The sequence below is a fragment of the Oncorhynchus gorbuscha genome, linkage group LG01, assembly GCF_021184085.1.
Source record: "Oncorhynchus gorbuscha isolate QuinsamMale2020 ecotype Even-year linkage group LG01, OgorEven_v1.0, whole genome shotgun sequence".
NCBI lineage: Eukaryota > Metazoa > Chordata > Actinopteri > Salmoniformes > Salmonidae > Oncorhynchus > Oncorhynchus gorbuscha.
The window spans coordinates 103,872,349-103,889,751 of record NC_060173.1 but is presented as its reverse complement, the minus strand read 5'-3'; the positions used below and the strand labels follow the sequence as shown (position 1 = coordinate 103,889,751).

The window sequence follows — 17,403 nt, the reverse complement described above, 5'->3', positions numbered from 1 at the left end:
ATCGTTCAGGGACGCGCTGGCAAGCTGCCATTCTTCTCCGCTGTCTTCCCACAGCGCTGATGGTGGTCTCTTCTCTCTTCAGTCGCTTGTTGTGCTGATTTCTGTTGTTATGTAAACGATTGGCTGAGCCTTGGATACAACCAGCTCGTTTGGAGCAATATCGAGGATATTGGATAGAATACCTTTTTGTTTCATTCTATTTCTACTTTACAGCCAATAGTGATCCATACCCCCCCTCCCAAACGTTCTCATCGGATCTACACGAATCACATAGGTCACCTATTTTGGATTCAAAACGGCGAATTTCGCCTAAAGGTGACTAGTTTGTATCCCTGAGAATGACAAAACCACATTACAAGGGTATACGAAGATAACCAGAAACAGGAATATTTCTTACCTGTCAAATAAATACACATTCACGACAAATGTAATGAACCCAAAACAGATAAAAACACTTTATTTTTCCAATGTATTTCATATGAGCTGAGAGAGTTGGATCTTCAGCCATCATCACTTCAGGATTCCGACGCAGCAGGCACAAGGTAATGAAATGTGAATTAAGGAATAGAGCGCCATTTGGGACACAGTCATAATGTAAATACTGGATTGTACACATAGGGCAATACCACCATCTCAGACAGTATGGCAATACTGAAACAAGGCCACGCTGGGCAGGCAGGCTCACCCAAACAACTAAATACGAGTCCTCTTTAAGTCCAAGCTCACCTCCAGTCCCAGATAGTCCATATCTTTTTTTAGTTGGAAAACCAACCTTGCAGATTCAGAAATTCAACACACCGGAATTCTTATCAGTCTTTTGCTGAACTTTTCTTTCCAGAAAAGGTAGAGTTTTTCGGTTCTGGTTGCTCACAGTTCTCAGTCAGAGCAGTGTTTTGTAGTAATAAATAAACACGCAGCAGAAAAACTAAATCCTGGAAGTCTGGCCGGCTGGGTCAGGTCAGAGGCTTCATGGAGAGGGCCACCCGTCAACCAACCACTACACCCCTCAGGACTGAAGGTGTAGAGAAAAGGAGAGGAACAGCACACCTGTTGTTTTTGTTGTTGATCAGGGTCAAAGGTCATCTGACTCGCAGTTGTGACGTCATCCATTCCAAGCCTTGGCACAACCTAAAGGTAGGGAGACATAAGGAAACAAGATAATGGATTTATCAGTTTGTGGGAATATATTTTGATACTTCACAAATGTATGTTCTTCCGACTAACACGCAGTGCATTTAGAAAGTATTCAGACCTTCCGTTTTCCCACATTTTGTTATGTTACTTATTCTAAACAAAAAAGTATTCAGACCCTTTACTATGAGACTCGAAATTGAGCTCTTGTGCATCCTGTTTCCATTCATCCTCCTTGAGATGTTTCTACAACTTGAATGGAGTCCACCTGTGGTAATTCAATTGATTAAACATGATTTGGAAAGGCACACACACCTGTCTATATAGGTCGCACAGTTGACAGTGCATGTCAGAGGAAAAACCAAGCCATGAGGTCGAAGGAATTGTCCGAAGAGCGCCGAAAGAGGATTGTGTCGAGGCAGAGATCTGGGGAAGGTTACCAAAACATTTCTGCAGCCTTGAAGGTCCCCAAGAACACAGTGGCCTTCATCATTCTTAAATGGAAGAAGTTTGGAACCACAAAAACTCTTCATAGAGCTGGCCGAGCCAGCCAAACTGAGCAATTAGGGGAAAAGGGCCTTGGTCAGGGAGGTGACCAAAAACCCGATGGTCACTCTGACAGAGCGCCGGAGTTCCTCTGTGGATATGGGAGAACCTTCCAGGACAACCATCTCTGCAGCACTCCACCAATCAGGCCTTTATGGTAGAGTGGCCAGACAGAAGTCACTCCTCAGGAAAAGGCACATGACAGCCTGCTTTGGAGCACCTAAAGACCATCAGACCATGAGAAACAATATTCTCTGGAGGAAACCTGGAACCACCCCTACGGTGAAGCATGGTGGTGGCAGCATCATGCTAAGGGGATGCGTTTCAGCAACAGGGACTGGGAGACTTGTCAGGATCAAAGGAAAGATGAACAGAGCAAAGTACAGAGAGATGTAGTTGAAGTCAGAAGTTTACATACACTTAGGTTGGCGTCATTAAAACTAGTTTTTCAACCACTCCAAACTTCTTGTTAACAAACTATAGTTTTGACAAGTCGGTTAGGACATCTACTTTGTGCATGACACAATTCATTTTTCCAACAATTGTTTACAGACAGATAATTTCACTTATAATTCACTGTATCACAATTCCAGTGGGTCAGAAGTTTACATACACTAAGTTGACTGTGCCTTTAAACAGCTTGAAAAATTCCAGAAAATTATGTCATGGCTTTAGAAGCTTCAGATAGGCTGATTGACATAATTTAAGTCAATTGAAGGTGCACCTGTGGATGCATTTCAAGGCCTACCTTCAAACTCAGTGCCTCTCTGCTTGAAATCATGGGAAAATCAAAAGAAATCAGCCAAGACCTCAGAAAAAAAAGAAGAAGGTAGACCTCCACAAGTCTGGTTCATCTCTGCGAGCAATTTCCAAATGCCTGAAGGTACCACGTTCATCTGTACAAACAATAGTATGCAAATATAAACACCATGGGACCACGCAGCCGTCATACCGCTCAGGAAGAAGACGCGTTTTGTATCCTAGAGATGAACTTACTTTGGTGCAAAAAGTGCAAATCAATCCCAGAACAACAGCAAAGGACTTTGTGAAGATGCTGGTTGAAACATGTACAAAAGTATCTATATAAACAGTAAAACAATATCGACATAACCTGAAAGGCCACTCCGCAAGGAAGAAGCCACTGCTCCAAAACCACCATAAAAAAGCCAGACAACGGTTTGCAACTGCAGGAGGGACTGGTGCACTTCACAAAATAGATGGCATCATGAGGGTGGAAAATTACGTGGATATATTGAAGCAACATCAAGCCATCAGTCAGGAAGTTAAAGCTTGGTCACAAATGAGTCTTCCAAATGGACAATGACCACATGCATACTTCCAAAGTTGTGGCAAAATAGCTTAAGGTCAACAAAGTCAAGGTATTGGAGTGGTCATCACAAAGCCCTGACCTCAACCCTATAGAACATTTGTGGGCAGAACTGAAAAGGCGTGTGCGAGCAAGGAGGCCTACAAACCGGACTCAGTTACTGTCAGGAGGAATGGTCCAAAATTCACCCAACTTATTGTGGGAAGCTTGTGGAAGGCTACCCGAAACATTTGACCCAAGTTAAACAATTTAATGGCAATGCTACCAAATACTAATTGTGTGTGTGAACTTCTGACCCACAGGAAATGTGATGAAAGAAATAAAAGCTGAAATAAATCACTCTACTATTATTCTGACATTTCACATTCTTAAAATAAAGTGGTGATCCTAACTGACCTAAGATTAAATGTCAGGAATTGTGAAAAACTGAGTTTAAATGTATTTGGCTAAGGTGTATGTAAACTTCTGACTTCAATTGTACTTGCTCCAGAGCACTCAGGGCCGCAGACTGGGGCGAAGGTTTACCTTCCAACAGGACAACAGCCCTAAGCACACAGCCAAGACAAAGCAGGAGTGGTTTTGGGACAAGTCTCTGAATGTCCTTGAGTGGCCCAGCCAGAGTCCAGACTTGAACCTGATCGAACATCTCTGGAGATGGAGATCTGATTTTCTGTAATATACTATTGAAATGCTTAAAAGCCAGATCAATTCCAGTGGGATGGACAGACCATAATATTGTGACCATAACCATGAACACCAAGTTCCAAAGACACCCCCTAGGATTGTGGTCAAAATACGTTTTAAAACATTTAATCATGAGCTATTTCTAAATGATTTGGCTGCTGTACCCTGGGAGCTGATTTATCTAGAGGATGATTTAAATCACCCTACAGAATGTTTTATTGATTTGCTCACTGAGGTAATGGACCCTCATGCCCCTATAAGAAAGAGTACAGTTGGTGCCCGTCCATCTCCATGGATTGATGATGAACTGGGTGAGCCTTTTTCTCAAAGAAATATGGCAAAAGTCTTAGCAGCCAAGTCAAAATTAGAAATTGATGAACAGAATTATAGAACATTACGTTATTATGCAGTTAAATTGAATCGAAAGGAAAAAAAGTTTTTACAGCGATGCGTTTATTGATTCTAAAAATGATTGTAAAAAGGTATGGAACACAGTTAAGGGCTTACTTGGTACATCTATCTGATCATGCCCATCTAGTGTGGAGGTTGACGGGAGAATAATAACAAAACCAGTTGATATTGCCAATCATTTTGCAGATTTTTTTTACAAAGAAAATTAAATTACTGAGCAACAATGTAAACATACATTCTTCCAAACAAGCTATTGTCCAATGGATTGATGATCATATTATGAACAACAAGATCTGCTCTTTTAGTCTACAAACGGTGTCAGTGGACGAGGTGTTAAACCTATTGAAGTCATTACCTGATGGTAAATCTACAGGTTATGGTCTTATGGACAACTTTTTGCTTCGCTGTGCTGCTCCCCAGATTGCAGTTCCACTGAAATACATTTTTAATTGGTCACTTGAAAAGGGGATGTTTGGAAATGTATGGAAGCATGTGAAACTGTAACCTATTCCGAAAGACTGCAAAGAACCCATTACTCCTGCCAATAGTCAACCAATTAGTCTACTCCCTACACTCAGTAAGATATTGGAGGGTATTGTGAGCAGATAAATGTGGGAGTACATGGGAAAGAATGATCTGATTACAGCCAATCAGCATGCTTATCATAAAAACCATTCCACTACCACTGCATTGGTTGACGGGACTGACCAGTGGCTCAATGCTATGGATAATGGCAAGTTTGTGAGTGTACTATTTTTAGATTTCAGTGCAGCATTTGATTTAGTGGATCATGAAATAGCATTGAATCGGGTACAGTCATATCTAACTGACAGGAAACAGTCCACCTATATCAATGGTTCCATTTCTACTAGCTACTAATATTTGCAGATGATACTATAATTTATGCAGCAAGATAATCGGTTAAACAGGTACAGCAAGCTTTACAAGGAGATTTGGAGAATATCGGGAAGTGGGTTTGCCAAAACAAACTTGTTTTAAACATCAAGAAAACCAAAGTTATGTTGGTCTGTTCAACTAGGAAAAGGCCAAAACAGCATGGGATACAATTAAGTATGGGAGGAGTACAAATTGAAGAAGTGGCAGAAACCAAACTATTGGGAGTGCAGCTAGACAATTGCTTATCATGGTCGTCTCAAATAACTAATCTATGTAAAAAAAACAATAAAAAAACAGCATGCATAATCAGAAGGATAGCTAAATATTTACCAGGAAAATATCTTCAGCAAATAACACAAGCATTAATTGAGAGTCAGGTGAACTACTGTTCTGTGGTCAGGGGAAATGCATCATTAAGTGAAGTTAGGAGACTGTAGAATGCACAGAATAAAGCAGCAAGGATTGTTTTAAGGTGGAGATATGGTTCTCCTGTTGCAGTCATGCACAGTGTTCTTGGTTGGTCATCAATGGACAGGATCATTTGGAAAAAAAAAACATGCTTATTTTATTTCATAATATACATAATTTAAAACAGCCAAGTTCTATTCACAATGGTATTCAGTTGGTAAGAGACAGACATTCCGTAAATACTAGGAATAGATTGTCCACCATCTATGCGTTATCCAGACAGAAAAGAGAAATAGGCAAAAGAACATTTCGATTTAGAGCAATAAAGAAATGGAATAAATTAACTGAGCAAACTAGAAACCTTTCAATATATAAATGTAAACATTATTTTAAAACAATTTTAAATATAGTATGTAGAAATGTTGTGGGACTATAGTAGATGAAGAATCAATATTTTTTAGATTGAGTATTTATTGGGTCATTATGCTAGTATATTATGTAAGTTTGTAATAGTGTGTTATATGTGAAAATGTGTTCGTATTATAAATTGTATTTTAATGTTTAAGGACTCTTGGAAGATTAGTCAAAAGGGGACAAAAAGAGATACAAATCAAATCAAACCTGGAGACCTTAAAATAGCTGTGTAGCGACGCTCCCCATCCAACCTGACAGAGCTTGAGATGATCTGCTGAGAAGAAGAGGAGAAACTCCCCAAATACAGGTGTGCCAAGCTTGTAGCATCATACCCAAGAAGACTTGAGGCTGTAATCACTGCCAAAAGGTGCTTAAACAGAGTGCTGAGTAAAGGGTCTGAATACTTATGTAAATGTGATAGTTTTGTTTTAATACATTGCAAAAATGTCTGAAAACCTGTTTTTACTTGATCATTATGAGGTATTGTGTGTAGATTGAAGAGTAAACATAACTTTTTAATACATGTTACAGCCTTATTCTAAAATGTAACAAAATGTGAAAAAAGTCAAGGGGTCTGAATACTTTCCAAATGCACTGTATGCCTAAGTAAAGGATTGCCAGTACTACCAGTGCTAGCACTGTCTACAGCAGTTTCTCAACCTTGGGGTCATGGAACAGCACCAGTCCCTAAAATGGTTAGCTGACACCAATTTAGTCAATGTTCGAGACAAGTGCTAGTTTTAATGAGAGTGGTCTGGTCCGCCAAGGAGAAAATAAAATCTCTTACCCCTCCCCAGTGAGGGCGCAGCAGGCCTGGATGTGCCACTGGTGGTCTTTGACTGATGTGAGCTGCAGGCTCTGGGAGATCTCAGCCACAGACATGCAGCCCTTCACATCCTGCTTGTTAGCAAAGATCAGCAGGCCCGCCTTCTTCAGATCCTGAGGGGGGGGATTTGGAGTTTAACACACTTAATTTCAACGATGGAGTACTAAAAGGGATGGAGGAGAAGGACTGGTAGTAAATGATACAATGAGGGAATAGAAGGAGGATGAGGAGAAAAAGCGAGAGGTGCCCGTATGCTCATAGACTAGGAGTATCAAACTCATTCCACGAAGGACAGTGTCTGCGTGTTTTGAGTTTTTCCTTTCAATCAAGACCTAGGCAACCAGGTGAGGGGAGTTCCTTTCTAATTAGTGACCTTAATTCAACAATCAAGTACAAGGGTGGAGCAAAAAACACGCAGACACTCGGACCTCCGTGGAATGAGTTTGACACGTGTGTCATAGACCATCATGGAACACCGGCTGCTGCCATGTCTTCTGCTGTGGGTTGTATTGAACTCATACCATCTTGACCCACACATATTGTCATACGTCCTCTCACATAAAACATGAACAAGAAGACCAACAACTCACTTCATGTGCAAGCATTCTGTAGAGCTCCTCTTTGGTGACAGAGATTCTCTCTCGGTCAGTGCTGTCCACCACTATGATCACAAACTGAAGAGAAAGATGGGGAGAGCGATAAGGACAGTTAAAAAGACAGCCGGTAACACTTTACATTAAATTGCTCTTATACCGAAATAAAAACACTGGAAACATTGAGCTGTTTAAAAAAAAATTGCATAGCAATATTGTTGAGCAGTTTTTGTTAATTTAATACAAAATAAAACTACAAAATAATAATAACTGCCATACAGCCACAATACGTGGTCTGACCTCTGTGTTTGTGTAGTACGTGTTCCAGGAGGATCTCAGTGACTCCTGCCCTCCGATGTCCCACATCAGGAAATGAGTGTTGTTCACCACTATCTCCTCCACGTTGCTGCCTATTGTAGGAGAGGTGTGCACCACCTCGTTCATAGAACTGCATCACAAGCACAGAAGGTTCTCAATCAATGCAAAAAAAAAGTCAGATAGAATTCTGGTAGGCATGAGAACAATGGGGTTCCCGGAGTTCACTTCACTTTGTAATCTATGCCTCATTGTATCATTCTTCCATGAACTGTGGGTTAACCAAAACCTAGCTCAATATTGGACAAAAGGAGTCTAACGTTACTCCTTATAGTCCAAAGGCCTTAGGCAGGCAGCCTAGCAGTTAGAGAGATGAGCCAGAAACCGGAGGGTTGGCAGTTCAAATCCCGGGTCCAACAAAATAAAATAAATCTGGTGATATCAAGATTTCCGTTAGGAAAATATGGTGCCGGACAACGTGACCGGGAAGATTTGAATTTACTGGCCATTTGAGAAATTTACTGGACCCATATATTAGAGGTCGACCGATTATGATTTTTCAACAGCGATATAGATTATTGGAGGACAAAAAAGCCGATACCGATTAATCGGCCGATGTTTAAAAATGTATTTGTAATAATGACAATTACAACAATACTGAATGAACACTTATTTTAACTTAATATAATCAAATTTAACTTAATATATGGTTCGTACTAATGCAAAAACCACACCTTGACCGGAATTCAAGACATGTCCAGTATGGCTAATCCAGACAGATATGGGCACAGCAGGCTGAGCAAACATATGACTAATAAGATGAAACAATATCCACCCCTTTTAAAAGCCACAGGCAGGAGTTGGCAGTGTATATTTGGATTGGATCTAGAGCTAGGCCTACTCACTCCCCTCTTCATTAAATACTCACTCCCCTCTGTCCTTAATGCTCACTCCCCTCTGTCCTTAATGCTCACTCCCCTCTGTCCTTAATGCTCACTCCCCTCTGTCCTTAATGCTCACTCCCCTCTGTCCTTAATGCTCCTCCCCTCTGTCCTTAATGCTCACTCCCCTCTGTCCTTAATGCTCACTCCCCTCTGTCCTTAATGCTCACTCCCCTCTGTCCTTAATGCTCACTCCCCTCTGTCCTTAATGCTCACTCCCCTCTGTCCTTAATGCTCACTCCCCTCTGTCCTTAATGCTCACTCCCCTCTGTCCTTAATGCTCACTCCCCTCTGTCCTTAATGCTCACTCCCCTCTGTCCTTAATGCTCACTCCCCTCTGTCCTTAATGCTCACTCCCCTCTGTCCTTAATGCTCACTCCCCTCTGTCCTTAATGCTCACTCCCCTCTGTCCTTAATGCTCACTCCCCTCTGTCCTTAATGCTCACTCCCCTCTGTCCTTAATGCTCACTCCCTCTGTCCTTAATGCTCACTCCCCTCTGTCCTTAATGCTCACTCCCCTCTGTCCTTAATGCTCACTCCCCTCTGTCCTTAATGCTCACTCCCCTCTGTCCTTAATGCTCACTCCCCTCTTCCGAAAACAAAATGTTTATTATTTCAGTGAAATACGGAACCGTTCGGTATTTTATCTAACGGGTGGCGTCCCTAAGTCTAAATATTCTTGTTACATTGCACAACCTTCAATGTTGTGTCATAACTGCGTAAAATTCTGGCAAATTAGTTCGCAATGAGCCAGGCTGCCCAAACTGTTGCATATTGTCGTGGTAATTTCCTGTATTACTAAATCAGGAGAGTTTACAAACCACACACAAGTCAGAGTTATATTTTAAACTTAATCTGTAATTATATGAGCTTCCCCATAGGCCTTTGACTCTCAGATCAATTCATTGTCTATAAATGAATTCTCAGTGTTAACATAATGGCAACAGATATTTTATAGCAAAGATCCACCCCTCTCAACTTACATGACAAACCACAGATCTCAGGAACTCTTCACAAAGGGCCTTTTACTTAAAAAAAGGAGTATCCCATAGCCAGATAGCATTAGCTATAAATTATCGTTCAGTTTGGTCTCTAAATCGAGATTCTAATCTCATACCTTGTACTTCATAGTACCAAAACATTACCTCACGATCTGGAATGCTTTTTAGGCTTTATTGGCCAAAGACATTGTAAATCTACTCTGCCAGTGCTATCTCATAGAGGCCCATCCTCAGTGGAACACACACAATATTCGACAGATTCTATTCTGTCTAATAAAACAACCATTCTAATGCAATACAAAGATTATAAAATAATCTTACAAGCACTATAACATAATCTTGGAATTTTCCACAACATCTTCCCATCACATGGTTTAACAGATACAGTCACATTGGAAGACAATGTTCCATTCTGACCTCTCCCCCCTCTGGGCCCCAAGTGACTTTTCCCTAGAGAAGAAAGGAAAAATGCAACTGCCGACAGTATAGTCCAAAAAGAGACATTCTAATGACAAGTATCTCAATGTAAATAAAACAACTTATTTATCTGTTACCTAACTAATTCTGATTCAGCTACAACAATATACCCTGACTCTGTGTGCAATGAACGCAAGAAAAGTGACAATTTCACCTGGTTAATATTGCCTGCTAACCTGGATTTCTTTTAGCTAAATATGCAGGTTTCAAAATATATACCTCTGTGTACTGATTTTAATAAAGGCATTTGTGTTTATGGTTAGATACAGCCGTCCAACGATTGTGCTATTTTCGCAACTGCGGTTTTGTTAAATCATCCCCCAGCGTGCATCGATTATATGGAACGCAGGACACGCTAGATAAATAATAGTAGTAGTAATATCATCAACCATGTGTAGTTATAACTAGTAATTATGATTGATTGATTGTTTTTTTAATAAGATAAATTTAATGCTAGCTAGCAACTTACCTTGGCTTCTACTGCATTCACGTAACAGGCAGGCTCCTCGTGGAGTGCAATGAGAGGCAGGTGGTTAGAGCGTTGGACTAGTTAACTGTAAGGTTGCAAGATTCGATCCCCCGAGCTGACAAGGTGAAAATCTATCGTTCTGCCCCTGCACAAGGCAGTTAACCCACCGTTTCTAGGCCGTCATTGAAAATAAGGATGTGTTCTTAACTCATTTGCTGAGTTAAATAAAGGTATATAAAAAAATATAAAATCTGCAAAATCGGCACCCAAAAATACCGATTTCCGATTGTTATGAAAACTTGAAATCGGCCCTAATTAATCGGTCGACCTCTAACCCATATGCATTGTGTACATAAACCATTATGGCGTCCACCCACGGTGCTCAGAATGACAGAAATCACATTTAGATTATGGTAATGCATCTTAACAGAACATGCAACTCATGTAATGAAGCAGCCAATAAAACGTAATTTGCCCAAATGGAATTTGCAGGAAAACACCATTCTAAACAGAGCACCTAATAGCAGTTCTATTTTGTGATAAGATGAAAATATCTGTTAGCAACTTAGAAATAGGGGGTATCTAAAGATGCAACAACTAAGATGGGTTGCTAATATGACTAGGATTGACAACGAAAGAAAGTTGATATGAAAACCAATAGAACAGCATAAATGGCATAGCAGCCCCACCCAACCAAGCCTGCTTCAGAGCATCAGAAGAGCTGAGAACAGAGAGGCAGAGGAGAGTGCTGAGGGTGAAGCGTGAAGGCTCTTCTTGACTGACTTTCAGGAAACTGTTCTAGGCTTGGCCTATGTGCAGCCCACCGGAGTTGGATGTGACCTATACATCCAACCCAATAACAGCCTCTGTTGAAGACCATTGTCCAAACCAATAACAGCCTCTGTTGAAGACCATTGTCCAACCCAATAACAGCCTCTGTTGAAGACCATTGTCCAACCCAATAACAGCCTCTGTTGAAGACCACTGTCCAACCCAATAACTTCATGTAGGCCTACTTTGTTTTAGTTCTTACAGTCTTTGAGATTATCAGTATAATGAAAAGCACTACATAAATTACATCTTCCCTTTCATAGACGTCCCTCTCTTCCTCTTAAAAAAGGGTACAATAGGCTACTTACAACTGGTAAAGAATGGTGGTCTTCCCTGCATTGTCCAGGCCCACAATAATAACCTTGTGCTCTGAAAAAGTGAGAAGAAATACATTTTAAAAACACAATCAAATAATCACGAGACACTATAAACTTAAAATAAGTCTGACTTCAATGCCCAGTGGCTGACCTACGCTCCCAATATGGAGCAGCACAATCGAGTCATTTGGTTATGTGTTATTCAGCTCTCCACAGCACAGTCATTTACATTTAAGTCATTTAGCAGACGCTCTTATCCAGAGCGACTTACATAAACTAAACAAACTAATCATCACCTTCCGGAGACACCTGAAACCCCACCTCTTTAAGGAATACCTAGGATAGGATAAGTATTCCCCCCCCCCCTTTAAGATTTAGATGCACTATTGTAAAGTGACTGTTCCACTGGATGTCATAAGGTGAATGCACCAATTTGTAAGTCGCTCTGGATAAGAGCGTCTGCTAAATGACTTAAATGTAAATGTAATTATAGGAGCTGCAAGACTTAAGACTTCACAGTGATAAACTGCAATGTTACACACATATTCAAACGGCTCTCTCACTGCCCTTTCTCTGAGACATGGCAGTGCCAGAGACAAACACACTAGAGTGAGTGGTCTCAGTGCTGTGCTTGCTAAGGTTTAAAGCAGCAGCTGTCGGTAATGGATGGCACACACATAACGGATACTGACCCACCTGCTCAGCTGAACACAGACCGGACACTGACCCACCTGCTCAACTGAACAAAGCCATCTGCACTCAAACATACGGCTCCATGTAAACATTATCACTGGCAGACAGACAAATTAACACCAACAAGAAACACTGGACCAAAACAAAATACAGGATACTCTTAGCCCACACACTACAATGTTGTTAGCATGGTGCTAGATGCCACTAGACAAGACATTACACCCGTGAAGTTAGTCTAGTCCTCATGAGTATGACTGAAGAAGGTACATGGCCTATACAAAACTAGCCTCGTACGAACTATCCTGATCTGGCAAGCTTACATTCTGTATCCATGTAGCGGTAATGAAAAGAGAATTTAAGCTTGCGAGGCCATCGGGATGGTTCGTACAAGGTCATCGGGATGGTTCGTACAAGGTCATCGGGATGGTTCGTACTAATGCAAAAACCACACCTTGACCGGAATTCAAGACATGTCCAGTATGGCTAATCCAGACAGATATGAACACAGCAGGCTGAGCAAACATATGACTAATAAGCTGAAACAATATCCACCCCTTTTAAAAGCCACAGGCAGGAGTTGGCAGTGTATATTTGGATTGGATCTAGAGCTAGGCCTACTCACTCCCCTCTGTCCTTAATGCTCACTCCCCTCTGTCCTTAATGCTCACTCCCCTCTGTCCTTAATGCTCACTCCCCTCTGTCCTTAATGCTCACTCCCCTCTGTCCTTAATGCTCACTCCCCTCTGTCCTTAATGCTCACTCCCCTCTGTCCTTAATGCTCACTCCCCCTGTCCTTAATGCTCACTCCCCCTGTCCTTAATGCTCACTCCCCCTGTCCTTAATGCTCACTCCCCCTGTCCTTAATCACTCCCCCTGTCCTTAATGCTCACTCCCCCTGTCCTTAATGCTCACTCCCCCTGTCCTTAATGCTCACTCCCCCTGTCCTTAATGCTCACTCCCCCTGTCCTTAATGCTCACTCCCCCTGTCCTTAATGCTCACTCCCCCTGTCCTTAATGCTCACTCCCCCTGTCCTTAATGCTCACTCCCCCTGTCCTTAATGCTCACTCCCCTCTGTCCTTAATGCTCACTCCCCTCTGTCCTTAATGCTCACTCCCCTCTGTCCTTAATGCTCACTCCCCTCTGTCCTTAATGCTCACTCCCCTCTGTCCTTAATGCTCACTCCCCTCTGTCCTTAATGCTCACTCCCCTCTGTCCTTAATGCTCACTCCCCTCTGTCCTTAATGCTCACTCCCCTCTGTCCTTAATGCTCACTCCCCTCTGTCCTTAATGCTCACTCCCCTCTGTCCTTAATGCTCACTCCCCTTCGTCCTTAATGCTCACTCCCCTTCGTCCTTAATGCTCACTCCCCTTCGTCCTTAGTGCTCACTCCCCTTCGTCCTTAGTACTCACTCCCCTTCGTCATTTCTCTTCCCGTCTCTTGCTACATGTATTTTTGGCAGACCTGCAGCACAATCCCCTGTGTTTAGGCTACAGCACCAGGCTTCAACTCGACTGCTTCTCTGGACTGTTTACAGTAAATGGAGTGGTCTACTTCCATTCCCGGTCACAAATAAGACTACTTTGACGTTCATTTTTTAAGAAATGGGGAAATTCCTATTTTTGCTTTACGAAACAACTTCAGATGACACAAAGTAGCACGGGAAGCCAACTTCCCATGTGGGGGGGGGGGTGTAAGCTATGACATTATGTAGACACTTTTTTTGGTGGGCGTTATCTAGATAGACACTAGGGCTGGGAAACGCCAGGGACGATACGATATTATCACGATACTTTGGTGCCATATGTCTGCTGCAGACGGTCAAGAGACAGCCAGGAGAAAACTAGTTTTGATCAGTCATGGAAATAAGTGCTGAAAACACATCTGTCACCTGAGTTTGAGGTCTCCAGTTAGTCTTGCGTAAACTAATGCATAAGACCTAGTCTCTGTTGCAAAGGTACCTCAGGTGTTTTAGGCTGTGTTGCAGTTCAAATTGGTGCACACAGTTCCATCAACAATATCAACTATATTCACTGTAAAGAACCTTTGTACCTGGTGCTGTGCTAGTCTATTTTACTTGTCATTCACCTTGTGAATGAACTGCTGTTTTTTATTTAAAACTGCCACAGCCCACATTGAGAAGTCTTTGAAATTCCTGTTTGAAGTACTACTGACACAGCGACATAAACTTAACGTCTCTCGGACCATGGTCTTTATGACACGTGGAACACTGTTGCTTGTGGACGACTACCAATCAAAGCCTTCCCCAGACACCGGGTATAGCCAATTACAATAGGCCTATGTGAGAAGACATGGTCTTTATATTACAAATAAAGACATTGTGAGAGGAGAGTCCAATGAAACTATCCTAGGTTTTGAAGAGACAATTCAGCTACAGTATTGCTCTGACTGAACCAATATGGAACCGCTAAGAGATGGGTCATGCTGTATGCCTGTAACAAGAGTTACACTGACATACACTGAATAAAGTGGGTCAATAGTTGTTGAAAACGCTCATATTTCCCCCTTTCAGCAGCCTTAAACTAGGGCTGGGAATTGGCAGGGACCTCACAACACTATTAATATTGCAATATTGTCAATAAAACGTCAAAAATAATATCCCAATATGTAACTGTATCAAATTTTTCCCCCAATCACTACTTGAAACGCATAAAAAGCTCTTCATGATGGGACATGCTTTGGGTGGGAGGTATACCCGTCTCTAACCTAACCTAGCAGGCGTAAAAAAAAGATGCCTGAGCAGAGTCCACACATGTTTTTCAGGGGAAATGGAAGTTAGGTGGAAAATACCGTATTCCTGAAAAACGGAAACATCCGCTTTCTATCGACCCCGCGGAGAGTGGCCTGGCTGTCTGGCAGTAACAGGTAAACAGCCTGCGACAACAGTGGCTCTCTTATCAACTCCTAATGGAATTTCCATGCCAAACATGTTAGGCTTGACAATGACAGCAATTTAGTTAGCAAACACAAACATCTGGGACCAGCCTAGTACAACAGAACAGTATTCGTCGTCGTCATGAGTGCTTCGTGTTCATCCATAGGTAAACACATCCTGATGTAGCACTGACTGCATGTGGGGATAGGAGTGAACAGTAAACCTGGGAAAACTAAAGTGAAGTCTTTAGTTTCAATATCTGGGACTGTTTATGTATAAGACCTTGATTTGACTAGGCAAACAAACCTTTACCATTCAGTGACCCCCTGAGAATAGGCCCACATACTACATAAAAAGAGGCCAAGAGAGAGAATTTTCCATAGGAGCACTCTGCTGCCCTCGGGTCTCGTGTTACAGGTTCGCACAGATCTGTTTACAGATTGAGTTAGTTCAGGATTCAGCAGGGAGGGATTGATTACATTTTCAGCTAAATTAGACAAAAACACAGTGCACTAAAGAAGACATTCAGCACAGCTCTTAGCTGACCATCTGTGTGGGAAAACAGGAAAAATACTGCATCAAAGGCCAGTTGCTGGGCTATAGCTCAAAATTAATATTCAAGTTCCATTTTACTCTCCAGTGATCCTGAACTTTAGCTAGGCTGACTCAACTCGTGGTACACAGCGAGGACGGGAGTCCAAATGTCATCTCAATGTCCCAACAGACTCCCATAGTTGCGGTCCAGAACCAAGGCTCTCTGAACAATGCAGTACTGATATAGCTATAACAATATACAAAACACATGGTGATATCATTCAATATAGCTAGCTATTACACCAGGGGAGGATGGCTAATAATAATGGCTGGAACCTAACGAATGGAATGATACCAGTCCAGGCATTACCACAAGCCCGTCCTCCCCAATTAAGTTGCCACCAACCTCCTGTGTATTACACTACAGTACTTTGTGGACGGCAGGTAGCCTAACAGATAGAGCGTTGGGCCTGTAACCGAAAGGTCTGTAGTTCCACGAGCTGTCGACGTGCCCTTCAAACCAAAGTACACATATTTGCTGATGTCATCGCAGGTGCAGCGAAACCCTAATTGCTCCAGGGTCGCCGTTAATAATGGCAGACCCTGGCCGTCTCAGAGGGTCTCTCAGTCAGGGGAGGTTGGGATATGAAAAAAAGATGTCCAACTCCCACATGAGTGAAATAGGACAGATAAACACCCAACGAATTATAATAATAATTACTTTACACCCCCCCCCCATATATATATATATATATATATATAATGTATATATATATATATATATATTTATTATAATGTATATGGGGGGGGGTGTAAGGTAATTATTATAATTCGTTGGGTATATATATATATATATATAATGTAATAGCAAGCTAGCAGTTTTGTAAACACTGGAACATTCTTGGCTGTTGGTTAACAGCTGGACTATCTAAATAACAACATGAACTCAGCTGGATACGTTAGACGCTAGGAAACGTGCTACGCTAACTAGCTAACTACACACTCGCCGTCAACGATAGGTCTGACATACCTTGATGATTGAAAAGCCTCCATAGTTTGGTGAAAATGATTCCCATGGCTGTTGTTGTAGAGCCTTTGGAGGCAACTAACTACGACCAATTTGGCAGTAATTTAGCTAGGTAACTAGCTGACTGGCTGGCTAGCTAGCTTGCTATCTGAAGATGTTGCTAACGTAAATCGGGCAATGCAGTCACACGACCTGGCAATATTTGACGGTGGAAAAGAGACCAGTAATATCAACGCTTATTGATAAAGTTATCATTTTTGCACGAAGGCTTTTCCTTTATGGCCGAAATAGAATTACAGGACGACGTTATTGCATTTCTAGCTACACAATACAACCGTAGCTGATTAGCTAGCCCTGGAGTGCAGTCGTCAACACCGACGCATGCTCTCTCCACAATCCGCCCAGTGAGGATGGATTCCAGAGTGATTACCAAATCAGAGACAATTATGACGAATAAAGTTTAGGGTGACACCATATACGTTACATTGCATTATGTGTGCAAAGCCCACTATCCAGTAGTACTGCATCCATAGGCACTTCAGGTCATTCATCATTTGGAGTGAGGCAATTGCAGCCATTCACAAAATGCCATATATTTAATAAGATCGTATATTCAGTTCATGCGGGGTCTAACCCGGGATTCCCAAACGTTTTCTGCACAAACCC

General features: G+C 41.9%; 1 protein-coding gene across 2 annotated transcripts; it reads right to left on the bottom strand.

The window, feature by feature from the left end:
- Positions 1 to 428: 428 nt before the first annotated feature.
- LOC124048147 (ADP-ribosylation factor-like protein 5A) lies at positions 429 to 17,347 on the bottom strand. 2 transcript variants are annotated; one of them, XM_046368635.1, is made up of 6 exons: positions 17,222 to 17,347; positions 11,580 to 11,640; positions 7,538 to 7,685; positions 7,235 to 7,318; positions 6,606 to 6,757; positions 429 to 1,128 (listed from the first exon to the last, which is right to left on the bottom strand). In XM_046368635.1, the coding sequence occupies exons 3-6, from the start codon at positions 7,679 to 7,681 to the stop codon at positions 1,080 to 1,082; spliced, it is 429 nt and encodes a 142-aa protein (XP_046224591.1). In that variant the 5' UTR covers positions 7,682 to 7,685; positions 11,580 to 11,640; positions 17,222 to 17,347; the 3' UTR covers positions 429 to 1,079. The 2 variants fall into 2 exon arrangements, with proteins under 2 accessions (XP_046224591.1, XP_046224581.1); XM_046368625.1 differs by lacking the exon at positions 17,222 to 17,347 and adding an exon at positions 16,741 to 17,158.
- Positions 17,348 to 17,403: the final 56 nt, after the last annotated feature.

Bases quoted from the DNA above. Each gene is read 5' to 3' on its own strand.
- LOC124048147 (XM_046368625.1), bottom strand. From the start codon at position 16,786: ATGGGAATCATTTTCACCAAACTATGGAGGCTTTTCAATCATCAAG. The intron at 7,686-11,579 runs GTAAGTAGCCTA...CTTGTGATGCAG, and splicing joins ACCACCATTCTTTACCAGTT to TTCTATGAACGAGGTGGTGC. The intron at 1,129-6,605 runs GTAAGAGATTTT...CCCTACCTTTAG, and splicing joins TGCGCCCTCACTGGGGAGGG to GTTGTGCCAAGGCTTGGAAT.